Source organism: Centrocercus urophasianus, unplaced genomic scaffold, assembly GCF_019232065.1.
Source record: "Centrocercus urophasianus isolate 14NV4802_14NV808 unplaced genomic scaffold, USGS_Curo_1.0 seq_25, whole genome shotgun sequence".
NCBI lineage: Eukaryota > Metazoa > Chordata > Aves > Galliformes > Phasianidae > Centrocercus > Centrocercus urophasianus.
The window spans coordinates 8,784,639-8,810,412 of NW_024884811.1; the positions used below are offsets into that span (position 1 = coordinate 8,784,639).

Genomic DNA, 25,774 nt, shown 5'->3' on the forward strand with positions numbered 1-25,774 from the left:
GAAAAGAAAAGAAAAGAAAAGAAAAGAAAAGAAAAGAAAAGAAAAGAAAAGAAAAGAAAAGAAAAGAAAAGAAAAGAAAAGAAAAGAAAAGAAAAGAAAAAGAAACTGACTTTCAATGGGCTGAGAAGATCATTTTTTAATTTAGATTTCATAAAAATGAACCCCCTTTTCAATGTTACAGTACGTAAAGATTGCTCAAGAATCCTTGTAACTCTGTGTTGTTTTTTTTTTTCCCTTCATTAAGAAAACTCAAATTATTTATTTCCCTTCCATATGAAAAATTGAAGAGGCTAAGAAAGACACACGACCATACAGAATACTCATTTTAACTGCTTGGATGACAAGTCCATTGAAATGAACTGGCAAATGCTGCCAAGGGTACAAGAACTCAAACTAACTATTTCTGAATGGAGTGTGAATGCTGCAGGGGGGGAAGCCATTATTAAATGGCATTTTCTGTTTCAAAAAAAGAAAGAAAAAATGAAAGAAATACCCCATTCCCAGGAGAGTCCCTGGTGCTGGCCAATCAGAAATTATCCTACCTCATGTCACCAGCCCCTTGCATTTATATCTTTTAGGGTGACATACTATTGGTTGCTAGTTAGGCTCTATGGGAGGGATTAGTGGCACTCTTTGTGGCTTCCCCTTTAGGTCCTTATTTGGTAGCTGTTGATAGAGCAAGTCTTTCCAGCAGCTGAGCATCTTGACATACATTATTCATTAAGTCCTGGTGTTCAGGAAATATGCATATCCCTAGCTCTTCTGATATTTCTTCAACTCATTCAATATGTCTCTTCAACATTGCCTGTGAGTGCTTGGAATTTTACAAATGGCATTTTTACAATCAGAAGACTACACAGTTGGATTTCATTTCAGAGTACCTCCTGTGCACACAGTTGCTGAGAACCTGAAGATCAGCAAAAAGAATTAGGAGAGAAGGCATCTTTCTTCCTGAAAGTCTTTTGCGGTATCAGATAGCAAAGAACTGAACAGCTTAGATTTGGTAGTATAGAAAAAAAAAAATCAAAAATGCCTGAGGCAAACTATTTACTCTCAGTTTCTTGGGGCTACATAAAGGTAGGATTTTGTTTTACCTTTTAAGAACATTGATTTGCAGTGTGTGATTGCATGATTACTGGATATCACGAGTATTTGCGGATAACAGGGCTATGGGTAATATGCATATAAAGTCAAAAATCTGAAAAGCACGCCTTTGTTCAGCAGTGAGGATGAACTGCACTGCATACAGTATTTCTTATGTGCTGGAACCTGTAAAATAATGTTGCAGTAGTGGATAATTAGACAATACACAGTGCCATAGAAATTCAGAAGAGTTTTGTGTTCTTTTATGAAAGATTGCTACAAAAATGTATTTATAGATCTTAAAGGATTAAAAACAAAACAAAACAAAAAAATCACTAAAAACTGAGGCAGCATACAATAGGTTACAGCGTGATTAAAGAGGCTGAGGATAATGGATGAATGCATGACTCATACTGATTTTAACAGCTGAAGAAATGTGAAATTATCAACAGTATGTTTCAGCAGCGTTTTCTGTTAGCCTGTGCATGTGTGACAGTTTATTGACTAAAACACAGGGAGACTGAAAATTGTGTTCTTCTAATATTGATCTACATTATTATGCAGAGCAGCTTTGAACTAGCTTGAAGCTGCAGTTGTGCTAAAAAATAGTATTAAATCAGCTTTTAACTCTTTTATGGGAAAGTTTTGCACCAATAAATTAAATCAGTGTGTCAGTCAATGAAATTCACTTAATATCAAGCTAGGCTTGGGCACTGTTTTATCTCTGTTTGTTTATTTGTGCTTAAAAACAAACAGTGATATTTCCATACGGTTAATGAAGCATCATCCTTTGATTGACATGTAGTAATTCTTCCAAATAATCCCGTTTCTCTTTTTTACTGAATTAAGTGATGCAAGTATTTAATTAAATCACTAAATATTACAAACAAAATACTCACTGATTGAATCTCTTGTGCTTTTTTTGTATTGCTTCCTGCCTTTATATTTTATTTGTTTTGAAAGTGGAAGTGTAAAACCCTCATTAGGTCATTGTGTCCGATCAGGTCATCGTGACCATTCTCTGCTACTGCAGAATTGTTACGGTGTATTCTCAAGGATTTTGTTCAGTCATCTGTGAAGAGACTGGATTCTGTTATGCTGACTAGGTGGATTCCTTTCTCATTTATAAAAAAATAAGATGCAATTATTTTCCATTCAGCTAATAGAAAAGTATTTATTGTAATTTGCTTGGAAATATTTTCTGGATTGACAGACAGATACTGTGGTGTTCTTTCTTGCTCAATAACAAAAATTAAATCACCAAACTTAAAAAAAAAAGAAAAAAAATAAATCACTGTTACTTACCTTTAAAATGGTTACAGTTATTAATTAAAGCTGAGTAGGCAGCATGTAACTGCAGCTGATTACACATGGAAAATATGTCCTCTATTGTATAGACAGTGTCCTATACTTCGTATAGGTAATGATTTCAATATAAAAGTAAAGTAGTACTTAAATACAGTTATAGCATAGTGCTTCCTAAGTTCACAGCATGCATGTCTTAGGAAAAATGTGAAGATGTAGAGGAAGATCTACACTTACTGGCAAACAAAATTCAATAATTTAGAATATTTTTGAAATGACAAGAAAGACTGAGGTGTGTTAGGTCATGACATACATTTGCATTCCTTACTATTTATATATTTTACTTACTTGTCTGTGCTTCAGGCTATACTTTATTGTCTTCTTTTAAATTATATTGGAGAGAATTATGGCCTGATGGATGTAAGAGATTGGCTTTCACTGAGTATTGCTTCAATAAACATTAAAAACAGAAACCTGATGAATCTATAAGGCTGGCATATTTTCAGTTATGTATAATAGTTTAGTGTGTATATATATATATATAATTTACATATATATACACATATATATACAGTTAATATATATGGTATGTATAAATAGTACTGTTTGTTTTATTTTGAGTTATGAATGCCTTTCTAAAAAGTAGCTGTTTTGAGGAGCAGGTAGCCTGAGTGAGAGAGGTCCTTTTAGGGTATCTCCACCTAAGGCAGTTCTGCATGCTTCTCCCTATGCAAGTTAACTGCAGACTGTGCATTTATTGAAGCTTTTTGTTACTGAATCAAGGAATGACATTATGCAAAAGATGTAATCAGTAAACTGCATTTATATTAAGTGTGCAGACCAAACTTCTTCATAGCCATGAACTGATTTTCTGGGTAGATCTTTGTGTCTTCGGAGTTGAACATGAAGTTTCCTCTGGTTTACAGATGCTAAGTCTCCCCAAATTATATCAATCTGGTCACCATTTGGGAATAGAGTTACTGCGAAAGACAGTCCAAATTTTTTTACATAACTTTGCTGACATCATCAGAAATCATATCTTTTCCTCCACAGAGTTGTTTATTTATACCATCAGTTGGCTGTAATATATTTATACAGTGACATGGACACACAGAGCACAATTGTAGAAGGACTTTAACTACCCAGCTCATTCCTCAGTCTGTAATGTGTTCTTTGAAGATGACTGCTATTTAGAAACCTTTTCTTATCAACACATTTATTCTTATGCATTACAGCTTTCTTGGTATTTTCAGATTTTGTTTCTTTTTTTTACTAAACTCTGCTTGTGTGACAGCAGTATTCAGCAGTGAAGAACTGCATAATTGGCTTAATGGACATTTTATAGCCTGTTCATTTCCTGAGGGAATTTCCTAGGTGATAGTCAAGGGCAGTTATATTCTAGGGAGGTACAGAAATGTCATTTTTCTAATCTTACAGAGCCTAGCATGTAAAATGTGAAAACCTTTCTGAAGAAGAATGCAATATATGCATAACCTTTCCAAAAGCCTCCACTTTCTGCCTATATTGAGCTGACAGTATCGTAATTTAGTTGTATGATGTAAATGTAAATTTGTAACAGCAGGTTGGATCCATTGTGACTGATTCCCTCCAACTAGGAGAGTATGTGCTATTCAGTTTTTAAAAACTCTTAGTTAAAATGTGTTTTACATTTACTATTAACAACAAGAATTTCTTCATGGTTAGTTTGACTTATTGTCAAAAAGTGCTAAATGTTACTTCTGAGATGACAAATGATGAGAGTATAGGTAGTCTAGCCAAGTGGATGACTGAAGCAGTGTTGACTCACGGATAAAACAGAAACTCCTCTGATTTGCAGTGAGATCTTGTGGGAGCCACATGAGACTTAGGCAGAGATTTATTCTCAAGTAACAGTGCAGGGATACATAAATGTGTGGAAAGCTGATGTTCCTTGAACAAGCAACTGCATAGGGTTTTGCTTAGGCCTGTATAAAGTTTCTGAAGACTTGGTAAAATTAGAGGTTTAGATTTGGTGTATTTTTTCTTCTCCAAAGGAGATTTTAAACATGAAAGGATTAAGTAACATGCAGATATACTGAAACCAGATCATTTTTTGATTATTTTGCAATATCTCTGTCACTCTTCATTTCTTTTATTTCTCTCATGCTTTATTGTTCTTCATCAGAAACAGCTGTCTGCTTACGGTATACAACTTCATATGATTCAGTGTGGATGACAGTCATAAAGTTTAGTCATGTATAATTAGGAAATCAAAGCAGTTTTCTGAACTCCATCTCAGTCCTGATGTTTTCAAAATAGTTGTCAGTTAAAACCCATTCAGCAGCAGCACAACCTTTTCCAGGTTTTATGCTGATGGTCTAGCTTATGTGTTCAGGTGGCTTGTGGGTTGATTGGAGGAGGAAAGGCAGGTCTCTGCATCAGACAGAAATGTAGAAGTAGAAGGGACTAGTGTGCCCCATCAAGACTAGTACTCTGTTGCTGTGAGCAATAAATATTTATTTCAAAATTCCTAGAGAATGTACTACAAGCTCTTCAAGATGATGCCCAGTGCACAGTAAAAAACCCGAAAGCTCAAAAGCCAGAATTGTTCTCAGCACTGGAGAACAACAACACACAGGATATACTAACCTCTGTGTTTATATGATATTATTCTGTGTAATGTAGAGATAGTCCAAATGCTAAGCTCCAGCTGAGGGCAAAAAGGACTCCCAGTGTTTATTACACTGAACATGCTGGAAAACTTCTAGCTGCCAGTCATTATACAGAGTGTTTAGCACTGAGTGTGAGCATTGCTTGAGAAATGTAATTCTGCAGCATCGCGAGGTACTCCATCCACTTTCTGTAAGTGGAACTAGCCTCCAGTGTTAGGAAGAAAGATATTTTTCTCCCTTTCTGCTCAAAATTAAATATATGAATCAGAGAAAAAAAAAAAAAAATAACTTTTTTTTTTTTTTTTTTTTTTTTTTTTAATCAGGTAGCTGCAGAGGAGGCTTTTATAGATGAGTTCCCAAGCCATACTTATGAGCAGTGGCTAGATGAACCTTTTTTAAAGAGCAGCAGTTGTTTTTCTCTGCAGCTGCAAAAACTGAACGTCAGAGTCACCTATGCGGGCATATCAGGAAACAGCTAGATAGACACAGACTTGTGGAGAGGGATCCAGAGACATTAGCAGCATTAAAATTAAGAATGAGAGAAAATTGGGGCAGTAGTAAATATACTGATGACATATCTGGAAGTTAATGCCATTTTGTCAACTTCTGGCATTTGATTATTCCTATACATTTCATGTAAAGTTTCAGGTTCTGAATGTAGTGTGGGGAAAAGTAAGTCTGTGAGATTGTCATTGTGAATTATTTCTCACCTTGGGTGTGTGAAAAAAGCTGTGGACTTAAAGGCATGTTAACAGATTAAAGAAGGGCTTTAAAATGTATTTTCAGGACTTTTAGCACTGTTATGTTATTTTTTTGCAAGGATGGACTCCTTTTAAATATTTATAACACTGGTCACAAACATGTAATGTCACTGTAGAGGACAGTGCTGGTTTCATGCAGAATATGTAGCCATAAAGCTCATAGCTTACAAAGTGTTTACAGTATGGTTCAGATTTTCGTAAATCTGTTGAGCTCTTTCTGGCACATGGGTGTGTTTAAGATAAAAATTGTGCCTTTGGTATGTGAGAGAAGTAGCATTTGTTGTAGGAGTCTTTGTAGGAGGAAATTCCTGGGCTGATGGCATGTCAAGGTGGCAGGAAAATGCAGTGGCTAATGGTTAGAGTGTTACACTAAAGGTAATTTTTATATGGTGCACTGTGTGCAATACAGTAATTCATGACTTCCAAAGGCATTGTAAAGAAAATAATATCTTTAGCTGTGCAAAGCCCCTTTGAAGCAAAGGCTTTGATTTCAGTGGGATGAAATGGAAAAGAAATGGATAATGTTTTGTCTAGTGCTTTGTTTAATATATAAAAGAAGAATTTACCAATTTTCTACATAAAAAGAACTTCTACAGGGTTGTATACTAAGGACAGAGATTGCTTAATGTAACAAATAGTCATGACTGGGTGAACAAAGTGGAAGATGAGTCTGAAAATAAGAGAAGACGGGAAACTAATAAAAAATGAGAAGATGGTGAAATAGTAGACTAAGTTCCATTATGACAGATATTGATTTAAACTGGAAGGATTTTTTTTACTGGATTATGGGTATTGCTGAGTTCTATTTGTTGGTAATATCAAGACAGGTGTCAGAGCACTGGCACAGGTGTCAGAGCACAGAGGTTGTGGAGTCCCCTTCAGAAATTGCCTGAGTGTGGGCTTGGGCACCCTGCTTTGGCAGCCAGATGAACCTGAGGGATCCCTGCCAACCCCAGCCCTTCTGGGATTCTGCAAGGATGTCTTTTAATCCTGTATTTCTGAATGAATTAAGAAAGAACTATAATGATGCAATTAGCTGTAAGTGGTTGGAATGCTAATATCCTCTTGCATAAAACAGATTACCTGTGGGACTTGCTATCTCACAGGGAAAACAAGTTTTCATAGATAGCTGTTTTTTGTATCATATGGGTACTGGAAATTTTCTGAGGCATCAGACAGGGCAAGTCATCGAATTGACAAAAATAATTTTAAGAAAAACATAAGCTTAGTTCTGTTTGTACTGGCGTGTAGGAACTCAGTAAGTTTGATATATTGAAGGAGTGCCATCAAATATATTGTGTAGATCAGTGATGAGGCATGCAACTTGAACAGTTGTAAAATGTATCACCAAAAATGCACAGTAAGTTAATTTATTAGTACGATAAGACATCCTAATAGACAAGGTCTTGTATAAACATGCTTGCATTTTATCTTCCAATTAAAATGAAAACCTGAAAAAAAGATGCACTGTTTGTATTTTTATGCATATGCCTTATAGCTTTCACTTGAAAGTAAGATCCTGTGCCTAAGTAATTGAATCACTGTTCAGTATTTCTGGGAGTAAAGAATTATATTGTTCAAACCAGGATAAGGTAGAAGGGAAGAACAAAATTATATGTCATTTTTCCTTTCACTGTTACCTTAATTTAGTGTGTATTCTGACTGTTGTGTCCTTTGCCCTATTACAAGTCAACTGCATTCTCTCATCCTATCTGGAATATGTCTTGATCACTAATTCACAATTTATTGTTGTTGTTGTTCCTTTCCAGTTTAAACGTATGCTCAACCGGGAGCTTACTCACCTGTCTGAAATGAGCAGATCAGGCAACCAGGTCTCGGAATACATATCGAACACATTTTTAGGTAAGATAGTGATGGGAGCTTTTACCTTTTTGTTTGTTTTTTTTTTAAGGCTTTTAAAATTGCGTTGCTTTCCGTATTGCTTTCTGTCTTCAGAAGGTGTACATTCAGTATTTCATTGGCCAGTATTTGAGCAGAGTACGGTTGATCCATTCCATCACAGTTCATTTAGTTTGTGTGTGTAGTTCCCTGTAAATGTAGTGACAAATAAATATTCATCTACATATTGTCATGTAACGTTACAGTGATTGCTACCAAATTAAACAATGAATATATAATGAGAAGTATGCGATATATTAAAAATAGTTCTTCCATTCTGTTTCCCTTATGGCCAGAAGGAAAGTTAGAGCCAAACGGTTTCAGTGTGCAGAAAGCAGACAATCACAAGTAACCTCATTAAATCTCACAGTTCAAATGCTTTGGTATTCCCTGCCTACCCGTGAGAAGGCTGATGAATATGACTAAGTCAACATCTGAGCAGGCAGCTGCCAGGAGAGTTTGTGCAGCTAAAGAGCTTACTCTGTGGGATGCACACATCAAAAAAGTCTTATTGCAGTATTACAAAGGCTGTGGTTTCTCCTCTATAGTTGCGCAGATCGCAGTGTGTGTATCTTGATAAAACTGGTGAAAAGGAATAAGACTTGGTTCCATACAGCTGATTTTGAACAAGAAATAAAGTAAACAAATCTGCAGTGGTTCATTAAGACTGTGCATGTGAGGGGAGAGACAGCTAGTTATATCTAAATCAGGATAACAAATGTGTTAAGAAGTACTGATCACTCATAGGATCTTTTATTTCTGCCATAGTTGGGACATTTTTTGTGCTGCTTGTCACCATAATCTGAATGGATTGCTTAATGGGCTGGTTCAGATTATCCGTGATTGCAGTAGCATGCCTGAACACTGCACTGCAGCACAGCAGGATTTCTTACATGAAGGAAGTGATGAGCCTGTATTGTAGTGAATTGCTGTCCCTCAGCTTCAGGAGTCCTGGAAATGACAGTGTAATGTTGCCTGAGAAGATGACCTACTTAGGCTAACTGAAAAGATTGAGATACCAGTATCTGCATGTCTTTACTTGAAAACTTAAGGCTCATTTTGACAGGATAAGGAAATGTATTTGTCAGCCTTACAGGATACCTCAATCTGGAGCAGAAAGAGTGCTGGAGAAGCCATCACTTACAAATTACTGAGCCATGGATATTGTTTTGCAGCTGCATATAAATGAAAACCCATGCTTAAAAACATAGATGAAGAGGAATACCATGGGGAAAATAACTCCACTAAATCTTATGCTTAAATAAGATACTCGAATCTAATATTATCAAAATGCGCAGCCTAAATGTGTAGATTCTGAGCAACAATTAAAAGAAGGAAAGCATTCTCTCCGTGTATAATTCATATAATATATTAAATTATCTACTAAGACAGTAACTTATTCCTGAACATCTACAGACTCACATTTGAGATTTAGGAAGATGTAATGAGAGATTTTCACCAATCTTCAGAATGGATGAACTGCAAATAGAACTATATGACATGTACAAAATTATTTTAATGATAACAAATACATTCCTTTTTAAAGAATTAAAGCTCCTATCTTGAGACTGCTAATATCCAAGCTTTATATTTTTCAGTGTAACTAGCATGTTTTCCTGTGAATAGAAAGTGTAAGAGAACCTGCCAATGAGTATAATATAACCAGGGTCAAAATGGCAAGTTGACTTTTGTGGATATTGGTATGGTCCTGAGACACTTTATTTCATTGTTAGCAAAATACACAGGCAATCCTGTGGAATTCCTTAGCAGATCAAAAGTTGTTCAGACAGACCCTTCCTTTCACTTGAATTGTTCTGACAGCTCAGCTTATGAATCTCCCTTTGATGAGTCTAAGCATTGTGAATATGACCAAAACCATAAACATCAAAGCATGAACACGAGTCACTGTTCCTCATCTGTTGTCAGTTTGTACCTGTCGACAGCTGCAGTGCTTATCCTACCCCGTTTTTCCTGATTGTCCACATGTGGAGAGCCAAGTGTGGTGGGGCAACCAGGGAACTTGGTGCCACAGGCTAAATCTTGGTGACATTTTTGCAGTCTCTTCTTTTGCTCTGATTTGTTTGGAATTTGAGGAGTCCAGTAAATGAAGGCTGGTAAAGGGTAATTAAAAAGAGAACTGAAAAGGGGAAAAGTAACAAGCTAGAAATTAAGAATGGACCAGCTACTTTCATCTGGTTTCAAAGCCTTTATTGTAGATGACCATTGCAAGAAGAATAAAACAGACATATATTTTTTAAGAGCCCTGACTTTTTTTTATTGTTTTTGTTTCTTCTAAGAAATGAAATCCCAGTTTTCCTTCTGGAGTCTCACATTAGAAGTATGTCCCTGATATTCCTGGTTTTGCTGTGAGGTTTCTTAAGGGGTAGAAAACGTGCAGATATATTTTATCAGATAAGGGATGATTTAGAGGAAGTATTAAAGCACCACATTTAAACACAACATGAATGAAATGAACAAAAATTTGTGCAAAATACTAGCAGTTTTGGCAGGAAATCTCTCTGTTGCCCTAACTTGGGTTTCATTGGAGACCACAAAGTCTGCAGTGCTCTATACCCCCATGGTGTTTCTGCAATGATCATCTGGCAATGGCCTACAAATACTTTACTTTGCCTTTAATCTTTGACAGCATGGTAGAAAGTTCTACTGGCACATATGTTGATGAGGTATATGAAGTTATGCCACTGATTCTGCTGCTAAAGCAAAAACTCAGTAGAAAATGCTGTATTTTTTTTTAGCAGAATAGACTTTTTGTCAGAAATACTGTATTTATAGGTGCTATAAATTGTAAGAGAAAAAAGCTGCACTGCTGATGTGAGCTGCTTTCCCATGCAAACCATTTGTTGATATGGCTCCACCAGCAAAAGCCTTTCTGTGTTGTACAAGGTCTTAGCACAAACAGCTGTCAGGTCCTTGGAGTCCTGAGATGTTTTAGAAAAATTATAAAATATGGTCTTAATTTTTTGGTGTGTTTTTTTATTTTCCAGAAAAGAAGGAATTTTAAATTTTCTTGGCAAATGAAAATACAGTCTTCTGCTAATCTGTAGTAACTCGTTTTAAATTAAACAACTAATCCTGTTCTGTGGTAGTGCTGAGGATGCAGGGGAAGTGGAAATAAGACAGTCACAAGTCATATTTGAAGCCAGTTCAGAGATGATGCAGTTGATGATGCATAGTTCTGCTTTACTGATGTCCAGATCTATGTTTATCTTGTTTCTTGTTTTTACTGCTCTCAGTGTGAAGTATCTGCTGCAAAATCTACCGTGGCAATTATAAGTTCTGTTAAATTTAATGAATGTTTAATGAAACTTAACAGTGAAGTGGACAAGAATATTTTTAATTCATTTCAAAAATATTTTTCTTCATTCTTTTGAAGATAAACAACATGAAGTCGAAATCCCTTCTCCGACACAAAAAGAGAAAGAGAAAAAGAAGAGACCAATGTCTCAGATCAGCGGAGTCAAAAAACTGATGCACAGCTCCAGTTTAACCAATTCCAGTATTCCCAGGTTTGGAGTTAAAACAGACCAAGAAGATGTTCTTGCCAAGGTAGGCAATATTTAAATATTTGAATTTAAACCACTGAACTAAAAATAGAGAACTTATTCCATCCTCTGCTTATAACCGTGATTTCAAGCTATAGCAGTAAAGGATGATCTCACTTAAATATAAATCCAGTGAAGCGGAAAAGTAACAAGTGAAATCAGAATCAGGCCTTGAGGGTTGATTTCCACATGAACAGGATTTCAGCAGGAATACTAGCTGCCTGGAAATGGGATGTAAATTAGCAGTTGTGGATACAGTAATAGTGCTGCATATTCCTAAACAATACCTGAGGAATGAAGAGTGAGCTGGTATACAGTCAGAGGAATGAAAACATGTAGCAGCCATATGTTCTTCGAAAATGCACAACTGTATGTAGCATTAGAGCTATTGCTGCAAGTCCTGTCATTTGCTGTGTCATTTCATGCACATCTGTTTTTAAGGACACTTCTGTGATTTTGCATCGGTAACTATATGGCAATGATGTAAAACTAGTATAAAGTGATTATTCAATCAATTTTAGATGTTTGCTTTTGGAAATATGCCTCTCTGTATGTTCCCAGGAAGCCCCCACTTCATATGAACCATCAATCCATTGCTGAGATGTGGGGAGATGGCAGCAATTCACCCCCTCCTTGAACCTACCAGGCGTGAGATGGAAAGTGTGTCAGTTTTTTCAAGATATTGTACCATTTCTCCTTCTGTAGCATTCCACTTAAAAGTGGCACTCCTTGCCTAGTAGGTTAGAATCAGGAAAGGTGGTAGCTGCAAATGCAACTATTTCAAGGTTACTAGCAACAACTTTCCCCCTTGCAAAGTTTAGCATACAATATTTACAGGGCCTCTACAGCAGCCTTTGCATTATCATGGATCTGCTGTTTGTGAGTGTTTCAACTGAAAAATGCTGGAGTCTTGTATGTTAAGATTTCAGCATTGGTTCTTGCTCAATTCTGTTCTAGGAACTAGAAGATGTGAACAAATGGGGCCTTCAGGTTTTCAGGGTAGCCGAGCTATCTGGAAACAGACCTTTGACAGTCATCATGCACACCGTTTTTCAGGCAAGTAGGAGCAGTCTTGCAGTTTTGTGCTTATTTCAGAAATTTTGTTGGAGTTGGTAATCTGAATTGTTTCTCTTTTCCCTTTCTAGGAACGAGATCTGTTAAAAACATTTAAAATTCCAGTGGATACTTTAATAACTTACCTGATGACCCTAGAAGACCACTACCATGCAGATGTAGCATATCACAATAACATACACGCTGCAGATGTTGTTCAGTCAACCCATGTTCTGCTGTCAACCCCAGCATTGGAGGTAAATTATGCTTCAGTGGGAAAGAGACAAACGAGAGAAAAGGACATACTAATACTCTATGCAACTAAATGGGAAAGACTTTAGCTTCTGCAGTGTTTTTTCAAAAGAAATCTTGATGTTTCTTTCATGGATTACACTCTTTAAAAGATACTTTCTGAGGATCAAGATTTATTTACCAATAAATATTATGCAGAACGTGTCATATTTTTCTTAAAATCATGATCTAATACTTGCAGATTTGTGCTGCCATAACTTTATAACTTTTTCTACTGTCTCATTATTAACTGCTTCCTCTTCCATCATTATTTCACTTTTGGGACTCCCACTCACTACAGTGAAATTGCTTAGAAAAGATGAGGGTATAGTGGGCTTTACTCAGTAGAGCCATTTGCTTTTTGTTTTGAATTTGTGCGTGCTTGTACTGGCTATGGAAGGCTGTTTAGCTATTTCTGTGTTTATTGTCAAGCAGATTGGAGCACATGCTAAATTTTCTCTGGATTATCTAATTTTTTTCATAAAAAAAGTGATAGGGGTGCAGCCCTCATTACATCAAGCACTGACATATCCCAGTGAGGTGCTGGAAAAAGGAATGTAAAGCAAGCAGGTGAACAAAGGCTTTGTCCTCATTTTCAAAGACGGGCTGCATTTTAATTCCTTTTCATTGCAACCAATCTTTCAAATTACTGAATTCCTCTGCTCTACTTTCCTCTTAACGGGAGGGCCATCATTGGATCTTAACACAGTTGGCAAAGATCCTTAAAGTCTCAGGAGTTCTCTTGAGAAATATTTTAATCATCTCCAAAGGAACATGAGACCATGTTCTTAAATCGCTCTGCCTTTACTAAACAGCTGAGCTGATTGTAAGGTCCTTTTTTTCTCTTTCTGTTAATTAATCATCTGTTTCTTATGGCCTTGTTCTCTGAAGCTTTGTGAAGTAAAATCTGCCCAATGCTATTGCTGACCTATGTATTTCAGTCTTGTTGATCAGTTATGAAAGCCATTATATAACTTGAAAGCTTGTGACAGAAGGAGCATGGGCTCAGTAACATAATGGATCCCTTGCAGTTCTTGCTTCCTACCTTTCTGATAATCTCATATGGAATAAAAATCAATAAATGTTAAGTAAGATATCTTAGTAGTTTATCACCATTTCTTCTCACATCACTGAGGAGATGTTCTTTCTTCAAGTGCAGGAGTATGTGTTGTTTGTGTAATGTAGCCTGGAATTTTTAGCTTGAGTTTCTACTATAAATCAGAAATCTAAATCTGTAATTAATGATCTAATAAAAATGGACTTATTTGCAGACTGAAACTGAAAAATACTTCAGTTATTGAATTTAGTGAAGCTGTCAATGTGAAATAAGGATAGCTTTACTTTGGGCAACCTTGAAAATTTTATGAAATTCTACATGACTGATGATTTACAAAAGGTTTTAGTAACCTATATGTAAAATATATTGAGATTCCTGATGCATTTCAAATGTGTTTTGCTTGTTCAGTCAGATCTAGATTCAAAGTTGAGTTTTTTTGGTTTTTGTTTTGTTTTGGTTTTATACTGAAAACAGTTTTTCATTTATTAGTGATTGTCATTTCTGTTTCATGGTTTTCTAGGCTGTGTTCACTGATTTGGAGATTCTTGCAGCAATTTTTGCCAGTGCAATACATGATGTAGATCATCCTGGGGTTTCAAACCAGTTTCTTATCAACACAAGTAAGTTTCATGTTCAGTGGTTTTCTCAAGAATTTGCTGCAAAATCTGCACTTAGCACCTGAAAAATATGCAGTTAACTCCTTGTTTGTTTGCATCTGTACCTTCCTTCATTAAATAGGCAGATGTTTATATATAAAACTGAATACTATTTTATATTATCTGTTACTTCAGACATAAAATACGCGTAGTATCCACCAGCAGAATTAAGATATGAAGTATAATTCTGGCACTGTTTCAGTGTATTGGATATTGTCTCTTTCCTAGAAGTTAGTTAGTTTGTATAAATTAATTAGATAAAGTTGTGTAAGATAAAGGAAGATTAGAAAAAAGAGAGGTTATGTTGGAATCATACATTATGACCAAGGATAGCCATACTTTTTGAAAAAAATATAGAAAATAAGTTTCTTTTTAGAAAACAGATCACCAAGACCATCTCTGCCTCTCCCCAGCTGTTGTGCTTATTTTCTCATCTTGACACAGTCATGCCTCTCGGACTGAATTTTCTCAGCCTACCCCTGCAAACTGTAGCAAATCTCTTTTTTGTCAGTCTAGATTGTGCTCTGTGTATGGAGGAAAATAAACTAACAAAGTGAGATCCTAATGCCATCTCCAGATTTGTTGTTTTTCTGCATTTTTCATGGCTGTTCTGTGCAGCATCGCATGGATTACTTCCTCTCTTTTATCTTCTGCTCAAAAAGCACTGCGAGTCTCATTGAGTACAACAGTGGCATATTTACTGAATGGCTTCTTGCCACCTGTAATTTGCTTTGATTACAGTGTGGGTACCATGCTGTCAGTCAGTGCAAGTTCTATCTTAAAATATTATTTATTTTGACATCCTTTGTCTTCTCCTTTTACTAACCCAGAAGTACAGAATTGAAAATAATGCAAAATATCCAAGTACATAAGAAGAAAAAGCTACATAAATGAGAACACATGTAGGGTTTTGTGTTTGACCCATGCAGTTTGCACATTCACAGGCACTGTCATTTAGGCACATGCATGAATCTGTTCCTCTGGTTCTAAAATAGTATGACCTCATATCAACAGGATAGTCTGAAGAAGGGAGATCCTGTTCTGACTCATTGCTGCTGTACATTCAGATAACACTTCCAGTCTAGCCTGCATCTAATTTTATTTGCCTGAATGGCCTGAGGGCTACCCTGTAGTGAAATTCAATTTGGTGACTAATCTACAAGGTAGAGGAGATCCCTGTGTTGGTAACAAGTGCAGTTCAGCAGCGTGGTGCAGAAATGTAGCAAACCAGGCATTGTGCATGAAACTGTGTGGTGTCCAAATTCTTTCATTTTTAATAGAAATTGGATATCAGGTGATATCTGTGGCTCTGAGGTGCTGTGCGGAAAGTTTTTTTTGAATGTTGTTTAAGTTAGCAGTAAGAATGGCTAGATGGGGGGACCAGAATTGCTATGTGAAACTCACCTTTAGGCAGATGGTTGAAATTCAGCTGAATTAGCAGTAATTTTGGTTTAGCAGCTTAGAAGAAATGTCCTGTCCCTCTCTGTTCAGCTTTAGATAGAGAAGGCTTTTATGTAAATCAAGTAGTGTCACCAGCTGGAACTACTGTTGCCAAGCTCAAAGGAAATGGGATTTTTGTCACTTGAGTTGTTACATGTATGAACCATACGAACAGAGACAGACAAAGACCATTTAATTTAGGTTTGTTTAGGTATCTACTAACTGACATTTTCAATGAGAGCTTGAGAATCAGTGATGACATGGATTATACACATACAAAATTTCTCAAATCTGAGATTTTTCTAACCTCCACAAGATCATTTTCTTCCACTTAGGTTTAAGTTTTCCAATGAAACTTAGAAAGTATTAGCATTTCACTAAGAATTGTGCAAATACTTAAGCTTAATTGATCTCCAGTTACCTTAATTATGTACTTATTTCCATATTTCACATTATTCTTTATAATTATTTATATGTGATATTTATAAGTATTGCTTCCCTTTTTCAAAGTTTAAGGTCTATTTACAAAGCTGTCCAAAAATGTGATCCCTCAGAAATACTATTAAAATATAAACAGATATGGATTGTATTAGTGACAGGGTATATAACTATTTGATCATTTTAAGCTTGCCCTTTCAGACAAATAGTCTTGAAGGTTACAGTGTGCTACAAAGTTTACCAACAAGATGAACTTTCTTCCATTTCCACCTCCATTACGTAGTTAAACACGTTTTAGCTCAGTCTGTAATTCCAGCCCTTCTGAAGCAGTTCAGCAATGATAAATGCTTTGCAGATGGAGTAGCTTTCAGGATGCTATTTGGAAGGAAGATGAACTGCTACCTGTCCTCTTTGTAAGAAAAATGATAAGTAGGCAAGCTTTGTAAGTATTCTGTGAAGAGATACAATTTGACAAATTTGCTTTCTTTTTCCTTTTACTATTACATTTTTGCTGCAGTCAAGATAAGGGAAGGTAGAGGAAGATTTTCTCAGTTTATGAGATCAATAGGTTCAGGACAAGTGAGGAAGACAGCAGGAGAATACGTAATGAAACTAATGAAATCTGAAGAGCAGGGCTTTTATAGGCACCCCACTGAGCCAGAGGAATTTTGAAACAAAGCTGTGATAAAGGAAGATAAAGTGACAGGGTTTAGAACAGACTTGCATATGGTTAGATTTCAGATAGAACAACTAAGAAATAGAAATTAATGTCAGCACTTCACAAGCGTAATTGTATAAAAAGTATGTCTTTTTGATAATAGATTTATTTTCAAGCCAAGCTGGCTGTGTGGTGTCCCTGTGTGAAACCTAAATCTGTGTAGAAAATTGTCTTAACTGCCTTTATTTGTCAAAGCTGACTGTTCAACTGTTTGTATATGCCTCAGTACAGGCATTGCTAAGAAGGGAAATGAGTTCCACTTGCTCCTGCAACTACCTGAGTGACTGACTGAAGAACACTTTTGTTAGAGATAGCAGCATTTTGGCATCAGGAGTTAAACATACTCAAATATGAGGCTGTAGACAAGGCCACTACTTGCATTTTCAAACCACACAGAAATGTATTACTGTCCTATGAGTCTTCTCTACAGACGTCCTGTTCTCATAGACTAAAGACCCCTAGGCCTACTTGTGTGATAACTGCAGAAGTACATTGGAAACCAAGATACATGCTCTTTGCTTGATCTGCAGCAAAGCTTCAGCTGTGTATTCCCAGATCTGAGTAGCTGATAGATACAACTTCACTTAAATAATTGAATTTTTGCACGCATGGTGGCAACAAAGACAGGACTAGGAGAAAAAAACATTAGAATGTGTTTTAGTTTGTGCATTTTTGTATAATGTTTTCTATATTGTTTCGTGCGTAGATGAAAAGGTATTCTGAAAAATATCTTCCTTGTGTTGTTTTCTAACTCACCATTCCAGCACACTGCACTGCAAGGCTGGCTTTTTTCCAGCATACTTTTCCTTGATTTGTTAAGATATTCAGTTAATTCTGTAAGTTTTGGTTCTATGGGAACTACAGGAAGTCTGTTACTGAAAGCTCATCTGTAAATCTTGTTAGGAATGTAATGAGTTTGAAAAATCATAAGGGATTTAGTGGAAATAAAGATTTTAGTAACATTCTACCCTATGACTATTATTGCAGATTCTGAACTTGCTTTGATGTACAATGACTCATCAGTACTGGAGAATCATCACTTAGCTGTGGGTTTCAAGCTGCTCCAGGAAGAAAATTGTGACATTTTCCAGAATTTGACCAAAAAACAGAGGCAGTCATTAAGGAAAATGGTCATTGACATTGTGAGTTCTGTTTTAGAGTCTTTTTTCCTCAGAGCCAGTGAAATAAATGGTAAAACACAGTCTCATTTTACATGATGTTAGATCTATAATCAATGAAATAAAAATTTGAAGTTTTATTCTGTGTTGTCCAAACATAAGTAGTGAGTTCTTTTCAATTTGAATTACTGACTACCTTTTTAGAAGGTACACAGTCCTGGTTCAAGCTGTTTCATAATTGATGTGTAAGTCTGCTATTACACGACCATAGTTACAAATTTTCTACTGAACTGATGATGGACACTAGTGGCACATGGGACTCAGACTTCTGTAGTATATTCAAATTCAGGCACAGAAGTTACATTTTTTCCCTGAGAATAGTTTGTTGCTGCATCCAAAGGCTTTTTTAAAGTCAGTAGAATAATTTACATAATACTCATTTATCCATTCTTTCTCTTTTATTGTTTATTTCAAGGTCCTTGCTACAGACATGTCTAAGCATATGAATCTTTTGGCTGATTTAAAAACTATGGTTGAAACCAAGAAAGTGACAAGTTCTGGTGTCCTACTTCTTGATAACTATTCAGATAGGATTCAGGTAAGAAAACTCATCTTCAAAGAGTCATTTGTATTAATTTCTGTTAATAACTTTTGCCTACAAACCCCCAGTGTGGATTAGGTCAGCTGTCCATTTTCACACATTTTATGACTCGTTCTTTTTCCTCTTTCGACTTACATGTTTCTTACATGTGACGTATTCCATTACATACTGAGTGATACGGTGGAAAAGTACTTGTGGACTGGTTTTGGTTTTGCCCTATTGTTCAAATTACCAACATCTCATTGGTCTTTCTCTGAAATATTTTCTGTCTCTTACATAGGCAGAAGCAGCAGAAGTGAGGTAATTCATAGCTATTACTGCAAGTGTGAAAAACATCCAAATACTGAGTTTTGCTGCTCAGAATAGATCTTGCACTACATGTATTTTCATGATTCTGCTTCACAGCCACCAAATGTGTAAATGGAAAAGGAGCTGTTTTTCTTTAGTGTAATAACACAGCAGGTGTTCAATCTATTTTAGGTTCTTCAGAATATGGTGCACTGTGCAGATCTCAGCAATCCAACTAAGCCACTCCATCTCTACCGCCAATGGACAGACAGAATAATGGAGGAATTCTTCCGCCAAGGAGATCGGGAAAGAGAGAGAGGAATGGAGATAAGTCCCATGTGTGATAAGCACAATGCATCTGTAGAAAAATCACAGGTAATTGATTTGGTATGCCTTTCTTGGGAAAAGAATGTCCAGAGCCATTCTTTATATTTTGGTATGTTTCTGAAAGTGGTATTTCTTCCCCTCTTTCCCCCTACTTCTCTCCACAGTTAATTAATTCAGCTCCTGTGTAGCAAGTGAGGGGAGCTGAGGTTCTTACTGTGGAAACAGTGCATAGCACTGTGCTTGCTGAAGGAATTCCATCGCTATCGTGATCTGCTATGAAGCACTGGCTTCAGTAAAGAATATTTTATAGCTGCTCATTTAGGATTTCTTCCAAAAGCAGAATTAAATATGAAACAGCTGTTTGGCTTGCTAGATGCAGTGGAATCATTTGCAAAGAACAATTACTGTGAAAACAAATCCTTTCCAAGTCTATATCCAGAATTCTGAATGAGGCATCTGAAATGCTAAAAGACCCTGTTCTCTGCATAGAACAGCAAGGGTTACTTTCAGACACCTTAAGAGCAGTGTGTCTAGTGTCTCTTACTAGAGTTATCTTTCTCAGACATTATGTTCTGTTTATTTTTGACTGCATAAATACCTAAAGCTTCTATGCAGTAAATAGTTTAAATGACTGTGACTTATATGCATGGTTTATTATTTCTTTGTGAATAAGATCTCACCCTGATTTTGTACTACTTGAAATAGGTGGGCTTTATTGACTACATTGTTCATCCTCTGTGGGAGACCTGGGCAGATCTTGTTCACCCGGATGCCCAGGATATCTTAGATACACTGGAGGACAATCGAGAATGGTACCAGAGCACAATTCCTCAGAGTCCCTCTCCTGCACCTGAAGACCAGGAGGAGGGTAGGAGACAGGGCCAGACTGAAAAATTCCAGTTTGAACTAACACTGGAGGAAGATGGTGAGTCAGACACTGAAAAGGACAGTGGAAGTCAAGTAGAAGAAGACACCAGCTGCAGTGACTCAAAGACCCTTTGCACCCAGGATTCAGAATCTACTGAAATTCCTCTTGATGAGCAAGTAGGGGAAGAAGTAGAAGAGGAGGAGAATCAGACAGAAGCTTGTGTAGTAGACCATTCTTCTGACACGTAACGATGAGGACATAGCTTGTTTCTTTCTTGCCCTCTCCCTTTTTCTTTCTCTTTCTCTCTCTCTTTTTTGTGGTTTTTTGTTTGTTGTTGTTGTTGTTGTTGTTGTTGTTATTGTTGTTGTTGTTGTTGTTGTTGTTGTTGTTTTAATTAGGTAATGGTTTAAAGTGTATGTTGTATGCTATCACCGTGATCACAACTCACTGTCATCAGCCAGGATGTTTGTTGATCAAAACTGACCTTGGTGACTCAGTTTGGCACTCAGGAATATTGTAACCAGAATCTTCACCTTCATTGCATCAGAAAGCAGGGGAGAGAACATTGATAAACTACGTTTTAATAAGCTCTCCATTTCGCAAATTTGATTAAATAAAGCAAATGTTTTCACAGGAGCGCCACCTGAATGCTGGTATACTTTGGTAGTTTTTGATTTTATTTTACTTCACAAGCTAAGCATTGGATAATGTTCATCATCAGAGGAAACAGAAAGAAAATAAATTGAGGTTCCTGCTGGAAAACAAATGCACACAAACGATGGAATACAACATGAATCTGTATAAGACGAATCTGTCACCAATAGGAAGATGAGCTGTGGAAATTACATGATTTTCTAACTTCAAGTCTTCCTGATGAGTGACTGAAAGAAGTGTGACACGGTGGGTTGCACTAAACTCTGCATTTTGTATAAAATGTAAAAGTGATCTTTCGTAGAGCTAACTTTTATTATTAAATGTACTGAGGTATTATGTTTAAACAAGAACATTTTCAGATTTCATCACATTTTTTTTCCAAAGAGTAACTTGCAAGTTTTCAGTACAAATCTGTGCTACACTGGATAATACTTCTAGGGTTTGGTTTTTTTTTTTTTTCCTTATTATTTTGCACCTTAGAATTTCATGATAATATTAAGTTGTAAGAGTTTATTGTTTTATATATTAACGAGTTCCATGAATATCCTTTATGCTACCTAAAACTCATTCAGTATGATGGCATTTTTTTGTTGTTGTTTTCATTATAATGTTCCCAAACATATTAGAGGAAGTTTTGCTGTTGTTCTTACAGTGGCTTGATCCTGGCAATTCTGTCTTACTACCAAAATGGTCCTGTTGATACCAGCTGGACCACTAAGATTAACATTTGCAGGAGCAGAGCCAGTAAGAAAGATAATGAATTGTCTTTTTGATATGAAGACTGCTTTTTTGTCTCTCTGAAACACAATTTTCAGATATTGTTTTGCCTGGAAACTATAGACTGCTAAGTCAGCACAGGCTAATACAGTGTTTGGGATATTTATTTTGGCAAGGGAAGCATTACTGTAATGTTTCCAATTCTGACTCTTTGTATTTTTTTTTGGTCTGTTAGCTATCTAGTCAGACCATTTGCTAATCTCTGACATACATACAACATAGAAATCATGATTAGCATTACTGTTTTCATGTTTCTGCTGCCGGAAGAGCCAGATCCCTCTTTTGTGTTAATACTTCTACGTAAATGAGCAATGCATTATGAGAAGAGGTGTAGTGTACTCTACATTATTATTATCTCAGATCTTTTCATTCTGTGTAGAGCTTGCGCTGAGGGAATCCTACTTTCAAGTCTGATTGGTACTGAAAGCTTTTGTTATTTGGAAAACTCAGTGAAGTTAGGAGCTCATATTTGTTATTTTCCTGACCTTTTGGGTCACGTGAAACAAAATAATTTCATCTGCACTGCTTTGCACTTCATTAAAATTTTATAAAATTTTACATAAAATTGTAGTTTTGACTAGGGAAAGAGTTGCCTGGAGAAGGAGTAGACTCCCACAGTATCAAGATAGAAGGCTTCAGAGAGACCTCATTTTGGCCTTCCAGGACTTGAAGGGAGTGTATAAACAGGAGGGGGTACAGTTATTTAAAAGGGTGGATAGTGATAGGACAAGGAGGAGAGGTATTAAACTGAAACAGGGGTGGTTTAGGTTAGATATTAGGAGGAAGTTTTTCACACAGAGGGTGGTGATGCACTGGAACAGGTTGCCCAAGGAGGCTGTGGATGCCCCATCCCTGGAGGCATTCAAGGCCATGCTGGATGTGGCTCTGGGCAGCCTGGTTTGCTGGTTGGTGACCCTGCCCACAGCAGGGGGGTTGAAACTAGATGATCATTGTGGTCCCTTTCAACTCAGGCCATTCTATGATTCTCTGATACTATGATTCAAGATTATTTCTTAACGAAAGAAAATGTCAACAATCATATCCAATTTGGATTCATTTCTTAGGAAAATTGCAAGATATAAAAACAAGTGGTTTGTTTGTTTGTTTGTTTGTTTTTTAAGTGTCTGAGGTCTAGAATAAGAACTTGTTTAAAAAGTATTGGCTCACAGTTCAGCTTTTAAATGTATTTTGCATTCTCCTTTATCCAGGTCAAAGTTTTCTCTACTTCAGCCCTCACAGGGCTTTAGCACAGATGATGCTGAAGGAGGAAAGAGAAAGAAGAGAACTCATGTTTTTTCATGTTTTGATTTTTTTGTTCTTCATCATTTCTTCCCGATCCACCTAAAAATCTTCTCAATCCCCAAGAGTGCCTGGAACTTTAATAATGGAAAAGCAATATAAATTCCAAAATAACCAGTGAAACCTGAAAAAGTTTTATATCTGCACAAATTGAAAGTAAATGAAGAAAATAACACCATATTGTGAAATATATACCCATACATACGGACAATCACATAACAGAAGATGATATCATTTCTTAGAGATGGGGATATAATGCACTGTACAATCTTTTTTTTTTTCCTCTTTTGCCAAAGTGTGTTTTAGCATTGTGCACTGCTTTAAAACAGTACAACTTACAAGTGGCTTTATGTGTTCTGAGTATTTTTGCCATAAGAAAATGCAATGAATTGGGTACTGAGTGCAGCAACGGGGAGGGGGGTAAGAAAATTCACATTGCTTATAACAGTACGCTTTAGCTTGCAAGTTACTGTACTCAATAATGCTGTGTTTGAATTTTTAACTGTTTTGTGTCATTGTTAAAAATTATAATGAAAGGATATAGATAGAACAAGCAGCATTCAGAAGTTTAAAAAACTTGAATGAAATGGATTTTACAGAAAACTTTGACAATTCTTTTAAAATGCATTATTTATTTTATTTGTGCCATGCATTTTTCTCACCAAATGACCTTACCTGTAATACAGTCTTATTTGTCTCTGTTTACAACTGTGTATTTATTGTAATGTACATACTGTAATGTTAATTGTAAATTATCTGTTCTTATTATAACATCATCCTTGTCTGGGTGGTGTTGCTATATTTGGAAACTCTTGGTGAGAGAATGACTATTGTGTATACATATTCCTTGTACATTTTTTTCTCCTGTAATATATTCTGTGTCACCTTAGAGCTTGTTTATGGAAGATTCAAGAAAAGTATAAAATACATAAAGATATATCAATAAAATTAAAAAAAAAAAAAAGAAAAAAAAAAAGCTGCAGGTCTTTGGTCCCAGGGCTGTGCCTTAACTTCAAACAATATTTTGTTCTGTTTTGCTGCATTTGAGGTAGCTTTGGGGATAGGGCTGGGCATATTTATCATATTTTCAGTTGCTAGCTGATGTGGTTACTTGTGCAAGCTAGTTTGCATGATACTACAGAGAGCTTTCATTCATAAACATGCTGGAAGTTGAAGCTTTTCCAGACTTCTGGCAATATAATTGTATTGCCTCTCTGATTATCTTTTTACAGGCTATCATCAGGGATTACTGCAGCCATTACTTGCTACTAAAAAAACATTGATGTTGTATTTCAGTACTGAATTGTGCTGAACAAGCTTTGGAAAGCATCTCTAATAAGCATTTGGTTTTAATGCATATTTGCAAATGAAACAAATGGAACTAAATGGGGATAGCTCATATACTTGTTTTTTAAAGATCATCTAATACTCTTTATTTAGTAGCACAAATTACCACTATATAAGCAGAATCAATAAAGTAGGACAAAAGACCGCTTCAATCTTGGAAATGCTTTCCAACACTAATATTAGTGTTATAAGCAGCCAAAGCTTTTATTTTGTATAGATGTATGTAAGGCTTTGTACAGGTGTGTATAGCATAATGCACTAGATCTATAGGAGAATGATAGGCCTCTAGATCTTTTAATAACACTAGTATTAGGTTTGCAGGTTGGACTCTGAGCATCTCTTGCTGTTTGAGTATCATGTTGCTCCAAACTGCGTAGGACTGATAGCAGTGGATTTGCCAGAGTAAGGTAAATACCTCTCCTCATTCCAGTGATGCCCAGCCCCTGTAGCATGCGACCTTTTGTTAAAAGGAGTGATTCTTTTTCAAGAGAAAACAGAGCCTCCTTTTTGACACAAACTGTAGATTTTAGCAGCCCTGGCCCAAAGAAAATGGATTGCTTTTGTTTTAACAGTATAAAAGGGACACTATAACAACAAAAATCCTGAACAACTTTTTGTTATTAATTTGGGGATGTCTTGAGAGTGGCAACTTGTGTGAACATTGCACATGACAATTCTTTCACTGGTTTCTTAGCCTCTCTTACAGCCTGTGGGATAGTACTGTACATCAATACCTTCATATGAAAGTTTTATATGCAATGGAAATAAAGCATGTGTTGATTCTGCCTAGTTACCGTATTTGATTTCCTTTTGCAAGTTTTTTGTTTTTTTTCCACTTACGTATCATAGCTGTGACACCTCAAGTAAAAGCATTTGCCAGAATAATTATATTGCAGTATTTTTCTTCATCATACTATAGTATGGGTAGATAATAAAAAATAAATGTGGGGGTTTATCACATGAGATGAGTCACTCAAATGTGATAGTTCATGAAGTCTAGTCAAGAGAAGAGCTATGCAGTTGTCTAGAAAAGCATTCAATCTCAATTTTATGAAATTTTAATATTTACTTTAGTTGCAGAAGAAGCATATCCCAAGAAAATTAAGTAAGTGTCAGCTTTAAAGGAGCTAGGAAGGTAGGGATTGCCTAGAGAAGCAATACACTGAAATAGCAGTAAGGGGGCTGGAGAGAAAGGAGTGTATTGTAATTATATATTGACCAGACAATCTCTGCTCTACATGAATAAAAAGATTTTTAAATTAGCTTCTTAAATGGCAGCTCTTGTCCTGAAGAAGAAATTCTGCAGAATCATCATTCTTAATGCTCTTGAAGTGGTTTTCATAAGCCTTCCCTTGATCAGAGTGATTTTTGGGAGTGGAGATTCTTTGCATAATTGAAAATACAATGGCTGCTCTGAGAGTAATGCATATATTTTATGATGTTGGCCCATGATGTCAGAGGCAGATGTTGGTGGTGATGTACCTTTCAACCAGTATTCCATTAACATGTTGTTGCTGTGTGATAGAAGGTTGCAAAGGGACAGTCTGACAAAATGGTGTCTGACGTGGAAGCGCATGGAG

At 36.2% G+C, this 25,774-nt stretch overlaps 1 protein-coding gene across 1 annotated transcript; it reads left to right on the forward strand.

The window, feature by feature from the left end:
• The first annotated feature begins 96 nt into the window (after positions 1-96).
• LOC122163988 (cAMP-specific 3',5'-cyclic phosphodiesterase 4D) lies at positions 97-24,992 on the forward strand. The gene is made up of 11 exons (XM_042825620.1): positions 97-1,077; positions 7,570-7,663; positions 11,094-11,266; positions 12,220-12,318; positions 12,408-12,572; positions 14,184-14,283; positions 17,903-18,057; positions 18,509-18,631; positions 19,115-19,297; positions 19,955-21,017; positions 22,757-24,992. The coding sequence occupies exons 1-10, from the start codon at positions 1,030-1,032 to the stop codon at positions 20,363-20,365; spliced, it is 1,551 nt and encodes a 516-aa protein (XP_042681554.1). The 5' UTR covers positions 97-1,029; the 3' UTR covers positions 20,366-21,017; positions 22,757-24,992.
• Positions 24,993-25,774: the final 782 nt, after the last annotated feature.